General features: G+C 39.3%; 1 protein-coding gene across 2 annotated transcripts in view; it reads right to left on the reverse strand.

The window, feature by feature from the left end:
* Positions 1–11,342: 11,342 nt before the first annotated feature.
* tiparp (TCDD-inducible poly(ADP-ribose) polymerase) overlaps positions 11,343–21,250 on the reverse strand; it is a 30,179-nt gene continuing 20,271 nt past the window's right edge. For both annotated transcript variants that reach the window (XM_026927330.3, XM_034305276.2), the window contains exons 5-6: positions 15,745–16,005; positions 11,343–12,157 (exon numbers count right to left, since the gene is read on the reverse strand). In XM_026927330.3, the coding sequence (XP_026783131.1) occupies positions 11,710–12,157; positions 15,745–16,005 (709 nt within the window). In that variant the 3' untranslated portion in view covers positions 11,343–11,709. The remainder of the gene's footprint in view (positions 12,158–15,744; positions 16,006–21,250) is intronic.

Consider the following 21,250-nt stretch of genomic DNA (forward strand, 5'->3'; position numbering starts at 1 on the left):
GAAGTGAGAGAGCAGCTGCCCAAAAAACAAGCGACTGGAGGCCTTGAGCTCGAACCGTCTCTGGCATTCTGTCGACGCAGGTACCGTGAGGAGAGCTGTGTGCACGGCTGCGCTAACAACATGACCGGGCTAGTTTGCTCAAGCTGTCTTACTGCTGACGTGGGATGAGCTTTGTCCTTTTTTTTCGCTGACCTCATTACCGCCTCCCCGGCCGAAGGGTCGAGCAGTTATTTATAAAGCCAGAACAGATGTAGCAAGTAGGCAGATTAACGAGAGTGGGGCGAAGAGCAGGAGGAGGAGGATGACGGTTCTGGTTTCTCATTATCCAGCACATCTCCCAAGTCTCTCCTCGGGGGAAGAAACTTGATGAATATTTTGGAAACACGATGAGGCAGTTGGCTGTCGAGTGGTTGAGTCATGGTCAGCACGTACTTTTTAGGGTTTGGCTTTGTGTTTGATGGCTGACTGGGCAAGTCGTCTGCTCCATCTCACACACTCCTGTGTGTGTGTGTGTGTGTGTGTGTGTGTGTGTGTGTGTGTGGGTGGGATCATTCTGTATCAGACTTTGTGCGCTAAATGCTTTATGTAATGATGAACGCTAACAGAAGCGAGTTACTGATGAACTCTGTGTTACTTAATGACTAGCTCTGAGTCTGCACCAATAATCAGGAACAAAACTAAAAATTAGCTGGATCCAGTATTCGTTATTAATTATGTTATCAATTTGTTTCCTAGTAACAGTCAAAGCATTAATTTAATATTCACATTTCCCCTGCTGTGACTCAGTGGTTAAGGCATTTCTGTAATACATTCCTACTGAGTCGTTTCCATGACTCGAGTCATTTAAGTTAAATGATTCATTCAGATTCGTTCAGTTGTAAGATTTGCTTAAATGTATCACTGCCTGTATGATACACTCCGCTACGGTCACACTAGCAGGCGATATACCTCTCTTGTGGCATGTAGTTCGTCTTCGGTGGGCGTGTAGCGACTGCTATGGTTGTCTATTGTGGGCGTGGCCTGTCCAGCTTTTTTTTTTTTTTTCATTCTGATGAGAAACAGTAGTAGCTGTATACAACATCTAATTAAAAAATCTAGTTAAAAAAAGAAACAAAAATCCAAATAATTGGTTGTTTGCTTTATATTTTACGTGCTCGGCTTCGTACCAGCTTTATTCTCAGATTAGTAAATCAAGCTACGTGTACTAGCCACATGCACTATCTAGGAACTACCGATCTCCGCTACTTCCTTTCAAGCTTTATTTCTCTTCATAATGTCTCTATACACATTTACTGAGAGGTCGTATATGATATGATAGGAAAAGATGAAACCACAGTTACAAGTTTTTCTTCCAAACAGTAAATGGAAGCTAATTGCAGACAAAAGTTGTGAGAGGGGAACTGAAGAAACGTCAGACCACACACATAACATACAGGATTGGTCCAAGGAATCATTCGAGGCAATCGTTTGGATTTTTTTTCGAAATCTCAACTCTGTGTTGCTCATGTACACAAATAAAACAAACTTTTGACTGATCACATCTGGACACCTCCAGCTCTGACCGAATCTCAGCCATGACTGAAATATTTCTCAAGAGACACAGATAAAGTTTCATCAAATTTTCATTTACATCAAATATTTACAATATATTTTTGTGGATCCATTTATATCTGTAAAGCTGCTTTGTGACAATGTCCATTGTTAAAAGCGCTATACAAATAAAATTGAATTGAATTGAATTGAAAGTTTGCTGTACGTGCTGTTGCGAATACACAATATATGACATACACAGTTTACAAATGTTCAAAAAACATGATGTAAAAAATGAATGACTGAATATTCGCTGATTCAAACACTGAGTGTGAGAAGAACGAATCTCAGGCTTGATTCACTGAATCAATTCGATTGGCACAACTGCTGGCAAACAAACAACTTAGATTTTTTTTTTTTTAACCAAGAAAATTATTCATGCTAAATTCTCTAGCTGTGTCTAAAATGAAGTTTAGCTACCATTACGTCACTGTTTGGCGCACAATCATCATCCTTAATTTGCTCATCATTATCAGCACCATGTAGGCCTGTCCTGCTTCCTCTTTTCCTTTTCCTCCAGTACATTTCCTCTTTCTCTTTTGACTTCCTGATAGGTAAGTAAACAAATTCACACAAGTCACGGACATTTCCTGAGATGTTACTAGTCATCGGCTATGATTTTCATTTCCATTGACGTAAAAGAAAAACTCCACCCAGAATGACTTGAATATTTATAATTATCCGCTATCATTCTGCAAGAGATTTGTTTTTTTATGATTGACTGTTTTGGTTTAAACTTCTTTCATGGACATATTTACTTGGACCATTTTCACTTCGCTTCATGATTTCCTACGTTACCCACAATGCAGTTCAACAACCTACTGATAGTGATGCAGTGGATTTTAGCCCTCGCTTCATCTTTACCTTAAGAGAGAGATGCAGCGGCGCTTTAGCTTTAGCGCTTTAGTGTATTTAGAGTATAATGAAAATACAGCACCAGCCAACAAATTAGCAACAGAATCATTAAACACATCATAAATATTTCAATATGAACAAAGTTAAAGTGTTTCAGGGTGGAGTTTTGGCTTTAAATGATCAGCTCTAGGGTTCAGTCTTGTCTTTTAAAGGATAGAGTATAATTTGAGAACTGTCTCCTTCATGAAACACCTCACAAGCTTCAAAAACACATTTCTGTAAACCCTCTGGCAGAAAGTTGTCTCAGCTCTCAGAATTTGGATGGATTGCGGTGGTTGGATCTCTTCTGATTCTGCTTCACTCCAATAATAAAGTGAAATTAAAACACATCCAGACATCTTTGGGGAATTCCAGATGGTTTGAATACATGATTAATGGCAGAGATCTGGAGCTGCACTTGAAGCCCATCTAGCATTGTTTTTTTTTTCTTTCTTTTTTTTAATACCCAGGGAGTGGAGGGTTGTTTTTGAGAATGACATCAGGGTGAAATCAGCACTCAGAGCTGCTTTATGAGTGCCAGGCCAGTGCTGAAGTTATGGCAGATAACTGTACTGTAGTTAGCGATCACGAATGGAGAACAGTTGTTTCACTATGTGTGTGTGTGTGTGTGTGTCTGTGTGAGAGAGAGAGGCTGAATGCATAGCTCTGAGCTTAAGGTAGCCAGACTGATTTTTTTTTTTTAATGGTACTAGGAGTTGAGCTGTTAGTGACAGCTTTGATGAGTGGCTTGTTGATGATAAATGTGCTGTCGTAACTTTAGAAAGCTGCATGTGAACACACTAGCCACGGCTGCGGAATGACTTCATGACCATGTCTAGACTGAGAGCCCTGATGCTTCTAGAGATAACATGGAGCAGTGATGTAACTTGCCACAATGTAGCCTGAGATACATTATTCCCTCCGTGTGTTTAAAACCTAGAACTTTGAAGATAAGCATGGGCGTGTGGGGGGCTAATACTTTTGAGTGAACTAAAGGCGAATAAAGGATAGAAATTGTCTGAAAGAAATCTTTCACAGCAATCAGGGTAAGATATATGTTCATATCCAACACCAGAATGGGGGGAAATGTGATCTCAGTGACTTTGAATGTCTGAGAAACTGCTGATCTTGTGGGATTTTTACAAACAACAGTCTCTAGTGTTTACATAGAATGGTGCGAAAAACAAAAAACATTCCGTTCTATGACCAGAAATGCCTTGTTGAGATGAGATGAGATGAGATGACAGAGGTCTGGAGAGAATGGACAGATTGGTTCAAGCTGACAGGAAGGCTACTCTAACTCAAAGAATCACTCTGTACAGCCGTGGTGAGCAGAAAAGCATCTCAAAACACGTTGAACCTTGAGGCAGATGGGCTGCGACAGCAGAAGACAGCATTGGGTTTCACTCCTGTCAGCATAGAACAGAAATCTGAGGCTACAGTGGTCTTTTTCTAATCTTCAACTGTTATACAAACCACTTGTCTACTGAAAAAAGAGTTTTAAAATAAAGGAAAAAAGAAAAAAACTGAAGTGTGTATAGGACGCATTCAAGTAGCTTTGCTGCTGTGCTCAGGTGGTGTTTCCTAATACTTGTGAAAATAAGAGTGAAGGTATTAAACTATAATCTTTTTAGCCTGTAATCTCTCTCCTTACTTTGTGTGTGTGTGTGTGTGTGTAATGGCTGAGCTGTGACTTTCTATCCCTGGAATAATGCCGCATTCCAGTGTTGTTCAGTATCCTGTTCCTCCTGTGTCTCCACCTCCACTTAGAGCTTCACGCTGAGCGGCACGTACACTCAGGACGGGCGCTCCAGTGCCACCCCACCCCCATCAGTGGGTACACACCGTATCCCAGCACCACCCTGCTCTCCCCGCTCAGGAAGTAAGGACCAAGGGACCAATCGTGCACCCTCAAATCCCGCCAGGACTAGTGAGCATGCTCAGACGGGGGACGGCTTCCTAGGGGAGGAAACGACTTCAACACAAACTTTTTCTTTTTGTGCTTTACATCTGCTTGAAAGCTGTGAATTGAAGTGTGGCTGGTGTATTTATTTTATTATATACATATATATATATATATATATATATATATATATAGTTTACATACAAATAGGGAGTTCAAAAAAGGGGAAAGATTTTGAATGTGCTGTTGGGACTTACTGGTGTATCAAAAGCAGTGTGTATTTGGATTTAGAGTTTTTTTTTTTTTACCTACTATCTTTATGTTAATTCAGATTAGGTTATACTCTGCTGAGTGAAGCTTCATTATAGAGTGTAATTATTACAAATAAAACCGCAGCTGTACGATCTATAGTCATGTCCATTAAACAAAAATGTCCTCTCCTTGATGCTCTCTGTAATATTCTTCAATTACATCATATAATATATAATATAAAATATACCTTTAATATATGTCATATGATCTCTATCGTTAGTGAAATATAATATCTGTACTATACCATACTATATATATATATATATATCTGTACTATACTATAATCCTTTAAATCGGCCATAGTGATAGACTTTTTCGGACATGTCATATCTGTGAACATTAAAATGTCTTTACTGTAATGCTGTAACGATTCTCTTCAATAATATAATATAGTTTTTTTTCATATATTCCTTTAAATCTCTTCCAAATTATTTTATACAGCTGTTCACTATTCAGCCATACGATGTGTATCATCAGTGACAGCATGTTTCAGACATGTCACTACCGTAACGCAAAAATGTCTCGTCAGTAATGTCTGATTCTCTTCAATAATACAACATACAGTATAACTTAAATACTATATAATATAGTCTTTTAAATCTATTTCAAGTTATATGATAGAACAGTTCACCATGCAGCCATAGGGTGTGTATCATTTGTGAAAGAATGTGTCGGACATGTCACGTCTGTAATGCTGGATTCTACAAATACTTTTTAAACTGTCCTTTTTGGTGTCCATTCAAGCCTGTTTCATATTAATGTTTTCTGGAAAGTTTTTAAATATTTGAAAATGACTCCAAGAAAAATGCAACATGATGTCATATCCGTAACGCTGACACACTGCTATGTAGCACGCTGCATTTAAATGAATATGCTGGGAACAAGCTTCTTCCATTTAGTCCATTCTTGTCTACGACACACACACACACACACACACACACACCTCTCAGACCGAGGAGCCAGCCAAAACTGGCGTGACCCTTTCGACAGTGAGATCATAAACACATTAAGTTTTAGGAGTGCTGGTTAAGTCATCGTTCTTATTGCCATTGCTTTTCACAGTAAGAGCTTCATGACTTTCAGTACACTGTGTTTAATTAGCTTTGATTTCACCTTGGATGTAGTTGAGTAAGGTTGCACTATGACTCATTTTTATTGCTTTTGTGATAATTTCTCTCCGTAAAGAGGCTTCAATCAGCAGGGTGTAACCCAATCTGAATTTATAGCTTATGTGATGAAGTTATTTCAGGTTGGTGAAGTTATTTCTCGCTGGATCAGCAAGACTTGGGTTGAAAGCACACTGCTTTAGTTTGGTGTCTCTGGTATAAAAGGAATATAAAATAAAGGAAACTAGGGGACTTAGTGGAGATCCATTCTGATTGGAGCAAATCCATGCAAATGTCAAACGTACCATAATTCATTTTATAAGTAAACAATTTTTTATGTTTTCATACGTTTTAAGAGTATTTTATATCTATATTTAACTCTTTCATGTACAGTGTCTGCACTTGTAGACCGTTAATTCAAGGCTGCATTCAGATATACAAACGAATATGAATATATAAATATTTTATATAAATATAAAAACAAAACCACTCCAGTGTCATATGCACCGTTATCCGGATTTTTCCCGAGTTTGATTTAACTGAATCGAAACCTGGAATGACGTCATTTTCAACTGAGCTACGAAGAGAGAAAAATCATACACACCTCCATGTTTATTTTTTATGTTAGCAACAAGCTAGCCAGCTAACGGTGATGAGTGATGTAGAGTTACCTCCTCAAAGAACTGTATAGTCAGTGTTATAGATTTAACAAGTGAATATGTCTTTATGTTGACTGATCTAAAGCAAATACTTGTATATACAGCAAAAAAATCATCCCAATCCAACATGGCTGACGGTGACAGACGCAGCACATGTCTCTGGAATTCCTGTCTAAAGTTTCTGTAACAAACATGATTAGCTTTTTTCTTTCTCTTTTTTTTTTTTTTTTTAAAGAAGACATAACTTAAACTGCATAACTACTGTACTTGTTAAAAATATATTTACGAGGTGGTGCCAAATAAAAAAAAACCTTTTTTTTTATTTTATTTTGCCTTGTCACTGCCACAAAAGTTTCATTTTTCCACATAATCTCCCTTTCTTTCAATGCATATTCCAGCACTTATAACGAGTGTCCAGATTCTTCCAGAAAAAAATTCACTTCTAATTTATCCCATACTTTTAAAGTTTTCATTTGACTCACTTGTACATTTTCTATCATTTTAAAATACATTATATATATATATAATATAACATCAACGTTTAAAATAGTAGATTTTTAGAAGAATTCAACATTCATTTACATTTTTGATATACAAAGCCATCTAAAATTTTGGATATATTTTATTACAATTTAGGCACAAAAGGGTTCATTATGTGCATAAAGAATTACTGTAGCACTCAAATCTCTATTTGTAGCATAATTTTATCACATTTTTCCTTAAAAAAGAAACGAACAGTAAGTTTTAGAGCAGTGATTGACATGAGGCTGAACAAATGTCCTCTCTCTAATGCCTGATTTTCTTTGTGTTTGTGTGTGTTTCTTTCTTATTAAAGGTCTTTAAACTTAAGTGTTTGTTGCAAAAGTTGAAAATGTGTCGTCTAGTAAAAACTGCATGTTGTGTCTCATCTGTAACGCTGATAAACCGTTTCTACTTTTGAGCACGGGAGTGCGTTCTCTCTTAAAGAACACATGAACGGATATTCGAATATATCTCTGACATTAACCCCGTGCAGGCATTGAGACAGTTTCCGGATCAATATGAAATTAAATGTCATGTCGGCTTGCTTCTCTTCAGCTTTCCACTCCAGTTGACCCTTTGCCCTTGTGACGAGACTAATCCCGCAAATCTGAACTCAGACTGAAATCCTCGAAAACGCAAATACAGAAAGAAAAGACGACAGACAACTCAGAACCAAAGAGAGAGATAGAGAAGGAGAGAGCAAATGATGTGACACATGCAGCATTACTGAGTATATTGGTGGAAGATGCAAACTGCAGGAGATGAACAGAATGACAGAGAGAGAGAGAGACACAAAAAGGAACAGGAATATCACGGTTAAAAATCCCAAGCTTGACCTTACACGTTGAACTGACCCTGACCCTAAAAGCCACGTCATCCTCCTTGCGGGGCAAGGAGCAAAGGTCACACACAGTAGGTTCCCTCTTGGGTCAAGCAGAGTTCACCTGCAGCTCTGAGGTCCTTATTTGGCCGCCGCCCTCGTTCCATGTCTCTCTTCTAGGCTTATGGCGGAGATTTGAAAAGATGGAAAAAGCGGCCTGGAATGTTCATTGGTTGCAGCTGGGCAGCGTTGAAACAATATGGAGACGGGCTGAACAGGAAGTATGGGGGATTCAGTCCGGCATGGCCTGGATCTCAAGAAACACGCCCTCAGTGCAGATTCTCGTGATTCCACCAGTTTAAGCCGTGACCCGGAACATCACATTTATGCAACTACTTAACAAAGAGCTCATCTATTTCTAAAACTAAAAAAACCATGCACCATCCAGCAGTGTGGTGACTGTGAATCATTCATACGACCACGCTTTACACATCACGTCAGCCATCATGTTTTTGGCAACCCGGGCATGTGGGAGCTCAGCTCAGCTCACACACACACACACACACACACACACACACACACACACACACACACACACACTTTTTTTAACCTTTTCACACTCACATGTGATTGAACCAGAACAGGATCTAAGGGGGCTGAAAATAAAATTTCATTTTCCAGGAAACATCTAATCAGTGACTCATCACGTCAGGCTTCTGTTTGCAGTTCAGTCCTGATCGATGGTCTTCCTCATGAGGATGACTTCACAATCCTCCCCCCTCCCACACACACACACACACACACACACACACACACACACAAGCACACACTCTTGCTTGGCCCAGCCGTTCCGTCCCCCAGGGCTCCTAAACGAGAGCGGCTGTGTGCCAGCAATTATTCCACAAGGGCAGTGAGGCAGACAAACAGCCTGCTCCCAGATCCAGAGCCGATCTAGCGTTCAAGGCCAGAGAAAGAGACATAATATTGGAATAGCAAAAGAATAAAGGAGTGTGAAAGGTAGAAGAATCGGGCAAACTTTTACATAAAGCAGCATTTTTGAGTAGACGTCAAATCGTGTCAGAAATCTTCTCGAAAGCGGGCTTTTGCCCTATCCTTGAGTGAGGAGACAACTTGTCTTTCAGGCTCACACAAAGACACTAGAGAAAGAAAGGAAGAGAAAGAAAAGGAGGGATGTCAGGCATACCACAGAGAGAACAGGGGAGAAGATGAAGTCTCCTGGGCTCACAGGGTGGGGTGTGTGTGTGTGTGTGTTCCCCCCGCTGCAGCATTCTCTCTCTGCCCTACCTCTGGGATTAATTAACCACGGAGATCAGGAACGCAGAAGCCCACGGTGCGAGCGGAGAAAGTAAAAAGAGAGAGAGAGAGAGAGAAAGAGAGACCAAACAGGGTTCCTTCTTTCTCTCTCAAACAGCAATGCACGAGTGTGTTGAAGTAGTTCTCCCAGTAAAAGTCAGAGATGGAGCGAGGAACAGACGGACTGGCTCGGATCAGATCGCATTTCACAGCTCCATTAGAGGCTGCTCGGGTCGCACGCTTACTACCGTTGTGCCTCAGACTCTGTTTACACACACACACACACACACACACACACAGAGGCACACGTGACGTTAACGAAGGCCGTTTTCAGAGCAACAGGAAGATCATAAACATTCCAACTGTGTAGCAGACGGACGATGGGGGAAGTGTAGGAACATGTCTGAAGTGGAGTGAGCTGCCTCAGGTCACGTCACTGAGAAAAAATACTGCTGTTAGACACACACACACACACACACACACACACGCATATAAAAGTTTTATAAGTTTGCATCCGACTTTTTGAACCGTTTGCCTTTATAACTGCCTCCAACCTCTTGTATCATCTAAGCAGCTTTTAGATACACCCATTGTTCCTGATACTCCAAATACACACACATACACACACATACACACACATATGATATATAAAATATTCCTCAGAAATATTCCCAAATATTCCTGAGTTCCATTCAAAAAATGTTTGCATTATATTTTAGATATTGTTGATGAACAACTCGCATTTCTTTTGATATAACTAATATTTTTTAAAAAAATGTTCAGGCATTTAGTATAAAATACTACGTATATTGTATTCTTATGAATGAATGAATAAATATATAAATAAATAAATAAATAAATAAACATCAAATGGGATATTCAGTCCACTCAGACGTCATTCATTCTAATATTCTATTAATTGTTAAAAATATATATATATTTGTCTGTAAATTAAAATATTTAATTAATTTTATTTTTAAAAATCTGCCCATTATGCCTGATATATTTGTTAGAGAGTTCTCATCAAAATTATTTTAGTTGATTAATTATTTTGTCTTTAAGAAATTAATTTGATCCTGTAACAAATGGAAAATATTTTTTTAACTGGAAACGTTTACATTTAAAAAGACTCTTTTATTTTTTTATTATTATTTCATTTATTATGGACTGTTATATTGTTGCATTGTTGTTCGATTAAAATCATATTTCTTTTATCTTCAACATTTTGGATTTAATTATTTTTATGACAAAAAAAAAGAAATTATATAAATTAATATATTAGGTTCCATTATATATATAAGATGTATAACAGACCTGTATGTTGTTCATAAATAATACGAAATACATTGTAAATGTAGTCACAACCTCTAGATTGATCTTTATCTTGTAAGAATTTAATTTAAAATACAATTCAAATTTGCTTTCCATTTACAAATTTCTTACAATCTTTTTATGAAAATAATTTTTTAAATTAAATACTTTATTTAGATTTTTGTAATAAATATCTATATTATTAATTTTAGCATTAAATACTGCTGTTATTATGTATGATTTTAACATGGAAACCCTTTCAATATACACTATATGTATATACTGTATGTGTGTGTGTGTGTGTGTATGTAAAATATAAATACATTATATAATACACACTGCCAGTCAAAAGTTAACACTGTGTTAACATTTTTTTAAACTCTTTTTAACAGGAAGTTAAATTTAAGTCATGTTAATACAGAATTAGAAAATCAGAGTGATAAGTTGGTGTGTAAGTGAACTGAGAAGTTTGTGACTTTTTTAATTTATTTGGAAAAAAAAATTGGAACTGAACCTGGAAATGTCCGATCTAGAGCACTCTAATCAGACACTTGTAACACATAAACATATGCTTATGTTACAATCGATCCTCACGCTGTGTAATATCAACAGTACGACACATCTCTGCTGACAGTAACTTCCAGTCGTACAGGAAGTGCACTCACCTGAGGGGCTTTATGGATTTTTCCCCTTATTTAATCATCACTAATTTGCAAACTATAATAAAAAATTTAAAAAGACACTATGTGCTCAAAAACTTTTGACTTTATAAGAAAGAACTAACTGCAGTATTCTTCAGTAATAAATGTAAAGCTAGTAAAAGTACACAGATTTTAAAGCTTCAGGAAACTCTGTTTATATATAAAATGATGTAGAACGACTAGAGCGATTAATACACAAGCAACCAAGCGCACCTTCACTTTCACTCTTTATTTGTTACATTAACTAACATAAATAATTTTTTATGAACAAAAGGCACACAGTTCAATTATAAACAAGAAAAGCATATGTACAACAAATTAAGTACGGAAAATGGATGGCAGCGATGAGGGAGGGGCATGAGTCTTTCCAAAAAAAAAAGTCAATGCTTCGATGACGGCGTCAAGTCCGAGCGACCGAAAGTGGGGTCAGACTCGTGTACGGACACACGACGCTGCAGGATGGAAGCCTGGAAGTCAGTTCCTCAAACATGCACACGCTGCCGACTAAGCGGTCCGTACCGTCCATGACTTCCAACAAAAACAAGAATAACGGTCCTCCCAAGCACACAACGTTTGCTCAGATGGCGACGGTGTTGGCCACCTCCTCGTACTGGATTATAAAATACGGATAGCTCTGGTCGTCATTGAAGATGACGAAGATCTGCGGGTCTACACAGTTGTCCACGCACGAGTCGAAGAGGTCTCCGGCGGGCTGGCGAGGACACAGCGGGGGCGGCCGCCGCATGCCCGGGTTTCCCACCGTGAACTTTCCCGTCAGCACTTTGGCTAGGAACATGTAGTGCAGGCCGCGCGGCGAGCGGCGTGCAAAGCTGTGCGAATACGCCGCCCGACGTGCGAAGTAGCTACCCTGGCCGAACATGGTGGCGTGCTTTCCGCACACGCGGGGGTCGAAGTTGTGCTTGCAGATGCCCTCCACCACGTCCTGCGAGGTGCCGTGGAACAGGTGACGCTCGTTCAGCAGGCGCTCCGCCTCCGACATGCGCCGCGACATGTACTCCTTCTTCCTGTGAGCACAGAGAGAGAGAGAGAGAGAGAGAGAGAGAGAGAGAGAGAGAGAGAGAAAAGACGCTAGTTAGCCACACGATGCTTCACTAACTGGAATGTGACAGAACCGGGACGGTATGCAAATAATCAGAGCCTGAAGACAATATGCAAACTAAACCCATACGCTCCTGAAACAGATATTACGTCTTCGGGACAGAGGAGTTTACGCTTTGCAGCGTCTCAATAACAAGACAAGCTGTGTTTTTTTTTTTTTGTTTTTTTTTTTGTCTTTCATCTTTTTTGTTTATAGCTGCTATAATGTAAGTGAGAACCTATTTCTTGGCTGTTCCACATCATTAAATGTGACAATAAATGGATAAAAAGTATGACATCGTTCTTTATTAAATAATAAATTGCTGTTATAAGAGACATTGTGGCAGTAACAGTAACTCAATAACTGATTAGTTTCCTATAACATTTTATTGTTTACATGAAATAGTGGTTGAAATGTGTACCAGTATAACTACAAAGCTAACTAACAACATCGCTTGTGGCCATAACTGTGACAAAGAACCTCGAGGTGCGCCAAACAACAGAAACAAAAGGCCAACTCTGATTAATAAAAATACATTCCTTCATTATTCCTACTGACTAGAGCTCACAGTCTAGTCCTCGTTTTCTATTGGCTCACACGACTGAGGTTCACAAATTGCCAGGTCAAAGTTCACCTCGGTAAAGTCAGCACAGAAAGCCAAAGTAACCGCTAACAGATGCAAATGTGCGTCTTTCACGTCTCGCATCCTTTCAGGCGTCTCCTGAGTCAAAAATCCTACCAAAGATGCTACGGCTGAACTGTCGATGTTTATAACACCTCTTTCTCACCATCTCTACATTAGCGTGTCTAGTTGTAACAATGTTTCCTGGTACAAAAGTTTCACAAAATATCAACATCATGATCACATGAGAGAGTTTTTTGTCTTATTGCTCAGGCTTAGCTTAAAGTCTGCACACCACAGCCGTTAATTTCATGCAGCTTCACTCGAAAACAGGGTGGAGAATTCATTAATAGACCACGAGGATTGGATCAGAGATTACTCCATATCCCTAAAAATAAGCAGCACTCACGACAGCACCCACACCCGAGCAAACACCACCAATAAGAGGGTTTTATTACGCCTGTATGGGGCTCTATTGTTGCTTACGGAGTGTGTGTGTGTGTGTGTGTGTGTGTGTGTGTGTGTGTGTGTGGTTACATGAAGCACGCTGCCATGACACCGCCTGACCTCTGCCGACCCTGCAGCTACACACCAGTCCCAGTTAGTCACGGCACAGAGCAGTCTTTCTCACACACACACACACACACACACACACACACACACACTCACACGCTCACATGCTCACACTCTCACACTCACATGCTCACACTCACACTGAACATATTACATCTCTCTCAATTTCTATTCCCTTTAACTCTCTTCATCACTTAAGTCAGAGATGGACATGAAAGAGGAAAAAAGTGGGAAAAAAGAGAGAAAAGAGGGAAAGAAAAATCCCTTCCTCAGCAACACTCTTTAGGGCCTTTCGCATCGCTTTAGTTCCAGAACTAAAGTACTGGGTGATTTTGCGCAAACTATTTCCCAGTACCGTTTAAAGGGTTGCATTTGCACCGACAGCGGGCACTAGGAAGTGACGTAAGCCGGTCGACAGCGACGTCATTTGTGCGCGGCGTTCAACAACGGAAACAAAGAACAACGACGTAAACAACCGGAGGATGGAGGACGCTGTGATCGGAGCTGTGTTTCTGTTGTGTCTCGCATCCATCTATCGCTGTTCTCCATACTTGTGAAATAAGTCGACACTACAGTATGTTTACACGGCGTTTTAAATCATGGCGGGTGAGGGAGTTTTCGTACGTGTTTGGCCAATCAACGTCTACTTCCGTCACGGATAGTACCAGTCGTGCTGGTTAGACCCTGCTCCGGAGTAGGAGCTAATTTGGTTCTCGAAAAAGGCAGTCGGTACTAAAATCACACCCAGTTCCGGATGTGCGAAAACGCCAAAAAGTGGGTAGTTCCACAATTAGTTCAGGTACTATGAAAAGGTTCCCGCAGTGCAAAAGGCCCTATTGTTGATGTACCGAAAAACGGTGACAAACAGACAGAAAAAAGGAGTGGAAAAAGAAAAAATTGAGAAAAGGGAAACAGAAAAAGAAAGAGACAGAAAGGGAGAAAAAAGCAAAAAGTTTAAAAAGAAAGAGAAAGCCATAAAAAAAGAGTATGAACATGAGAAAAGTGAGAGAACAGAAAAGAGGACAATATAGACAAAAGAAAAGAAAAGAAAAGAGAAAAGGGAAGAAAAATGGGAAAGTAGTGAAAAACAGAAAAATGAAAAAATGAAAAAAGATAAATAGAAAAGAGTGAATGAAAGAGAAACCAAGAGAAAGAGAGAAAACATGGAGGAAAAGATTAAAAAAGAGAAAAGAGAACATGATGTAGAGATGATTTTAGTGATGTTCAGTACAAAAACTTCATCACCGTTGAAAAGTACCAAACCTGGAGCAGGAACTTTCAAAAGGTTCCTAGAACTATAATTAGCCCTGCTAGCTTTGGTGGAAAGGCACCTAAAGTTCCTGTGATCCTGTGGTAGAAAAAGTACCTATAGATTTAGAGGCTTGTTGTCTAAACACACACACATACACACAAACACCCACACACACACACACACATACACACACACACACATACAGGTGCTGCTACAACACACTAAATAGTGCTGATGATGACACTTTACACCATCAAACCCACAAGGACTACACACATGCACACACAACCTCAGGAGACGTCATGCATCTAAACTTGCAGCATGATCGCGCTGACACACACAAACACACAGACAAACACACACACACACACACACACGATCCAGCACCAGCTCACCTCTCTGTCACCTCTACTCCAGACCCGTGTTTCCATGACGATGGCATATTAAAGAACAACAACAGCTTGGAACCTGGGGACCCTGATATCACGTTCCTCCCACACACTCATATACACACACTCATATGCACACACACACACACACACACACACACACACACAACACAGCAGTATGACTCCTAGCACCTCTTCCTCCCCCTCAAACTTCCTCTGAGCATGTTCCACATTTCACATGCGCTTCTGAACTAACATCTCTCTCACACACTCACATACCCACACGCACACGCGCGCACACACCTGTTTCCGTCCTACAAATACAATGCGAGGGCCGTTACCGTGGTTTATACCAGAGTACAAAACCAACATCAGAGTCATCTCACAACAGCAGCGATGACTGCACAGGAAGTAGCGGAGATTAAAGATGCTTGGTGGAACCGCTAGCGCTGTGCGCACCTACACACATGCTAATGCTAGTTGTTTTAGGAGGTACTGTTGACTTTGAGGAGTTGGAGTTTTTCACAAATTAGACAGAATCTTAAAGTGAGAAGTTCAACCTCTGAAGAGTGAACACTAATGCTGCAGACTAGCATAAAGGCACATAAGCATAAATTATATTACTATTATTATTATTATTATTATTACTATTATTAACAAGAGTCTTTCTCCATTACCTCTTATATTTCTCCCAGAGAAACGGATTCTGGACGCGGAGGATCTTCAGGATGCGGAATTTGGTCTCGGACACTGTTTTGTGGAAGAGGTTGTAGACGGTGCGGTAGCTGCGGTCCTCACGTGACACCGGCACCTGCATAAAGTCCTGGTCAGGGTTCATGGGAACCCACGTCTCGGGGAAAAGCCGGGGTCCTGAGGAGGATGTGGGTGAGAGAGGCTGCGGCCCGACGACTTCAAGAGCACAGAGACCTCCAAGAGTCCTGCAAAAATCAGAAAAGAATACAATTTACCAGATTGTTCAGCTCTCATCAATGCTTCAATTCATGAGCTTTACTTTACTACATTTTTAAAGTTCATGTCATATAATTTGCTTCAAAGAAAGTTAAAGTTACACACAAACGTGTCATTTTAACCATCTATGTAAGATAATAAATTGTAGCATTTACTTAAACAGGCTTTGTAACATCTTTACACCATAATCCTGTTTTCATCCTGCCATCTCAAATAACTAGCCGGCTAGCTAAACTTTAGCACACTAGCCCATATTTCTCACACATACATGAGTGGGATTTCAGTATTAGCAAAAAAAAACTACAGAAAAAACAAAAGCAATTTATTTACCAGTAGGCAAAAAAATATACCAAAGCAGTCGATATTTTGTTTTTGGTTATCACTAATATTAGCCATGTTAGCTAGCTTCTGTGTTATGTACTTCTGAACTAGCACACCTTTGTCCCAGATGCACATAAGTGAGATTTCAGTATCACTTTCAGGTCCTCAGTGATTTATTTAACATCTGCCTGTCAAAATGTAATGTTAACAAAACAACCACAGCATTGTTTATCACTAACATTAGCCATGTTAGCTAGCTGGCTAGTTATCTGCTAAAACTAGCTTGTATTTCTCACAGATAGACATGAATGGAATTCAGCATCAGGATTGTTATTGTTATTAATCCTGGTAATTAAATGTTATTTACCAGGATCTAATGTTTCCATGACAATCATGATTTTATCACTGTTATTAGCCATGTTAGCTAATCAGCTAGTTAACTGCTAGCTCACATTTGAACAGATAACCAGGAAAGGTGTTTATTTAACAGCAGCCAAACTAGTTATCTGCTAGTAAACTAGCTCACAGATATCAGTATTAGCAAATAAAACTAAAAATAGCAATTTAATTACTATTTGTTTCTCAGTAATTGATTTAACAACAATGATTTTGTCACTAGCATTAGCTATGTTAGCTGCCTGGCTAGTTCTCTGCCAGTAGACTAGTGTGTACAGTATTTGTCACAGATTGACTTGAGTATGAATTCAATATTAGCATATAATACTCAAAAGTTAGCAATTTATTTACTGGTGGGCAAACCTGCCAAAATCTGATGTTACTATAACAACCATGATTTTATTACTAACATTAGCCATGTTAGCTAGTCGGCTAGCAAACTAGCTCACATTTCTCACACACAGACATGATTGGGATTTCAGTATTAGCAATAAATATTTAAAAAAATAATGGCACTTTTTTTTTTAACAGCAAGTAAACAACTGACGATATACAACATATAGTACAACAACCATGACTTTGTTTAGCACTAACATTAGCTACTTAGCTAGTTGTTTAGCTAACTGTTAGAAATTTGCCACTTATTACAGTAAGAAAACTATATGCTAACTAACATGATTTTGAATTCTGTATCACTAACTTTTGTCAAGGTAGCTAGCTATCTTAGTGTCATCTTATATGCTAATAATTACCACACAATTACCACACAAGACTCTCACACATAACACATTCTGAATTTGTTTTTTAACAGACAAACAGGGATGTAACATCTTAATTTAAAGTGTGTAAACAAGGCTAAAGTGCGGTGGTAATAAATTTGCCTGATTGTATATCATTAGAAGGAGTTTAAAGATCATTTCAATGCCACGTTTTAACTTCACTTATAATGGGAGTGTGTTTAACAGAGCGGAGACGTGACCTGCAAGTTGGAACAACTTCCGTATTGAACCGGTATACCAGTCCATACAGGCATGACGAGGCACAGCAGCGGAGTTAGCCTGACATTTTACAGAAAGGGTGTGTTTCAATTTTCTGTTAATTTTCGCTCACGCGTAGACATGACGAGTACACACTGCGCTAATCTGAGTGACAAAAAAAAGTCTAAACGTCTCCAATTTTGTGTCTGGAATCTGAGATGGCGTCGGAGAGCACAGGTGTTTGTAGGATTGGGGTCATGATCGTTTGTGCTCTCTCTCTCTCTCTGTCTCTCTCTGACTTGAGTGAGTGTGTGTGTGTGTCTGTGTTTGTACATTCCAGCCAGGTAGACTTGATTGCTTCAGTCAGCATGACTGCCTACTGAATCATCCTCAACCTTTGTCCTACCCCATTCTGTGTGTGTGTGTGTGTGTGTCATGTTCACAGCCACACCTAAAATCACTTGGTATTTTTTTCGATATGTTTCTGAGAAGGATGAGGAAATGAAGTTATTAATGCACACAAATAAAGAACAGGGGGGAAAGGTAGAATACAGAAAAGTGTGTGTGTGTGAAGTTTAAATGATCTGTCTATATGTGAAGTCTTATGAGTGTGTGTTTGTGTGTGTGACGTGAGGCTGATGCCTCTTGCTGAGCAATAACACACGGACAAGCTGGTTTCCACCCCAGGCTCTCAGCACACCGTGTTCCAGCCACACTGTGCTCTTCCTGCCGTGAAGCTGCTCACATACCGTGCTGTTCTGACCACCGAAGCCTTGCGGTGGGAACATACACCTAGCCACAACCCGAACACACTTGCAGCGTTTCAATAATAAAAAAAAAAAGTACCTGAGGTTGTCAAGTTCTACTTTACGTCCCCATGAAACAGTTTTTGATCTGTGACCTGATTCCTTACGCTGATGTGAAATGTTTGACTGATTTACAACGTTCGAATCTAAACAAACTTTACACTAGCTTAACAAACTAGCTAAATAAAGAACAGTAAAAAGTTTAACAAGAGCCTTTTTTTCTGCTCTGGAGGATTTCTCACCCACGCCTGTCCACTTTAACCAGGACTGTTTTCAGAGTTACACGTTTGCGCCGAAATCAAGTGTCGGCGATGACGGAGAGCCGCAGTGTCGTCACGGCGAGACAGCTAAACATGTCTGAGTGGTAGATAAAATGAGATTAATAACTGTTACTGATGAAGACGGTGTATAAATATCAGTTGAAGGAAGTGATGTTCCAGCACTGGCAAAACATACCCGCCAACTCGCACAAACTCCACCTTCTTCCAAATGAATAAAACTCCAAACATTTTTTCTCAACCAAGTGATGATTGGAAAAGGGAATAGTGTGAAGGACGATGCAGCCAAATATGCATCGACAACCATGTTTCCTGCTGCTGCAGAGCAAGACACGCCCCAAGACATGGGGGCGGGACATATCCGTTCTGTAGAGAATTTAATTGGATGAACACAAGACTAGAGCAGGATCAAAACATTTCTTGTTTTCCTAGACGTGACAAACTATAAAATTAAAATCTCTAAAACTATTTTTGAATCTTTTTCGCACTGGTGTCCGTAACAGTAAGGGACAAATACAAAAGCTCTGAAACACCAATTCTGTTTACAGAGCCACTTTAAGAGACGTAACATGGAGTTCTGCAATTAACCGTAAAGCTGAGCCTTCTCTTCTCTTCTTTTCTTTTCTCTTCTCTTCTCATTCTTTGAGGACAAATAAAGTAAATCTGAATTGAACTCACACTGAGGCAGACACTGCAGTTCAGGAAAAAAAAAAAAAAAAAAAGAAGCGTCTGGCACAAAAAAACCACCCTGCTTCCCAAACGGTCACGTTCCTCTCTCATTCACCCAGCTCCAATGGTCTGGAACCAATTTACGCTTTTCTCCTCTCTCTCCCCAATTCTTCTTTTCACATCTGCTGCTCTCCATCTGTTCCCCTGGAGTGTGTCTCCGGCCGAGCGAGCCAGCGGGGCAGACAGGCCGTTAACGCAGGTACACGAGGCATCGTTTAAGCTGCCGTGGAGCGGCGATGCTCCGTTTGGTCAGAATGTTCTGGAAGTACGGAGTGTACTCGGGTGGAGTCGTCAATCAGAGAGGAACGATCGAACGATCACACGGACAGGGAGGAGGAAAGCAGAGGCGTCTGGCAAGCAGCAGACATCATGTTTTATCAGTTACACGCAGAGGGGAAACGGCGCAAACGCAGCTGCCGTGCCTTCACCACTGAGGCGGCTTGGGTTTCAAAGTAAAATCAGGAGTTTGTTTATAATCAAGCATCCGATGAAGGGATGTTGTAGCGGGGAACTCAGAACAAAGGGTTCCATGCTTTCACTAATAGAGAGCATTTATTTCTCTTCAGTTTCCGTTCCTGTGGAGGATGTTAGAGCCAAACGAATCCAGGACAATGCCGTGGAGATTATCTTTTACTGTCACATGCAGATATACAGTATATATACCTTTATGATCAGGTAGCAGGTACAAGAAAGAAGTGTTCAAGTGTTCAAGCTGAAAATAATAAAATATAATTACTGTAGCACTGAGATATAAAATACTTCTAAAAAAAAAAAACGCCAAAGGTCTCAGGGTTTTAATGTTTGTTTTAGAGAAAAGTGATCATTTTTTTTCTTTCACACTCATTTCTCTCATTTCATCATGAGCAAACATCAACTTAATTTTATATATAATTAATAATTAATAAACGCAGTGTGAATCTTAACACTAGTATTATTCTGGATTTATTATCTGATTCGTGAGACTGAGCGAATTCTTAATTTAGATGTGATTCTGCCTCGTCTTTCTTTACAGTCTATTCTACGGAAATTCTACGGTCTATTCTACAGAAAAATAACGCTTTCGTTTCTCATTACTAACATCACACTTAATCGCCACATTTGAAATTTTGCATGGTTGAAACAGACAGGAAGTGCTGTTAGATATCACACACACACACACACACACACACACCACACAATATCACGAGTTGACAAAAATATAAGACACCTGATATGTATCACAACAAGAGAACCGAAACATTTACCATATCTGAGAAATTTGCATTTTGACATAATTTATAACAATATCGATATGATATCGTAGTGTTGCATTAAAAAGCGTGAAAAACTTGAGTTCAATTGGTTTTTCACTTATCTACAAAAAATAATTTATTTAACAGTGAAATGTATGTAAAAAAGATTTCACTAAACAATTTTTAGATTTCCAATCAAAGTTTGTAATATATTATATTGTATATTGCCCATCCCAATGAACGTATCACAATATAATATAACTGCAGTGTTAAAAAAAAAGTGTGAAAAAAAAAATAAATAAACACTGAAATGGAGCATTTTAAAAATCTAGCATACAACCAGTTACTTCCAATCAGAGTTTGTAATTGTTATAAAAATACCAATGATAGTTACGATATTGAATTTTATTTATTTGTACACTGCTTTTAACAATAGACATTGTCACAAAGCAGCTTTACGAAAATATATAAATTC

This window comes from Pangasianodon hypophthalmus, chromosome 6 (assembly GCF_027358585.1).
Source record: "Pangasianodon hypophthalmus isolate fPanHyp1 chromosome 6, fPanHyp1.pri, whole genome shotgun sequence".
Classification (NCBI taxonomy): Eukaryota; Metazoa; Chordata; class Actinopteri; order Siluriformes; family Pangasiidae; genus Pangasianodon; species Pangasianodon hypophthalmus.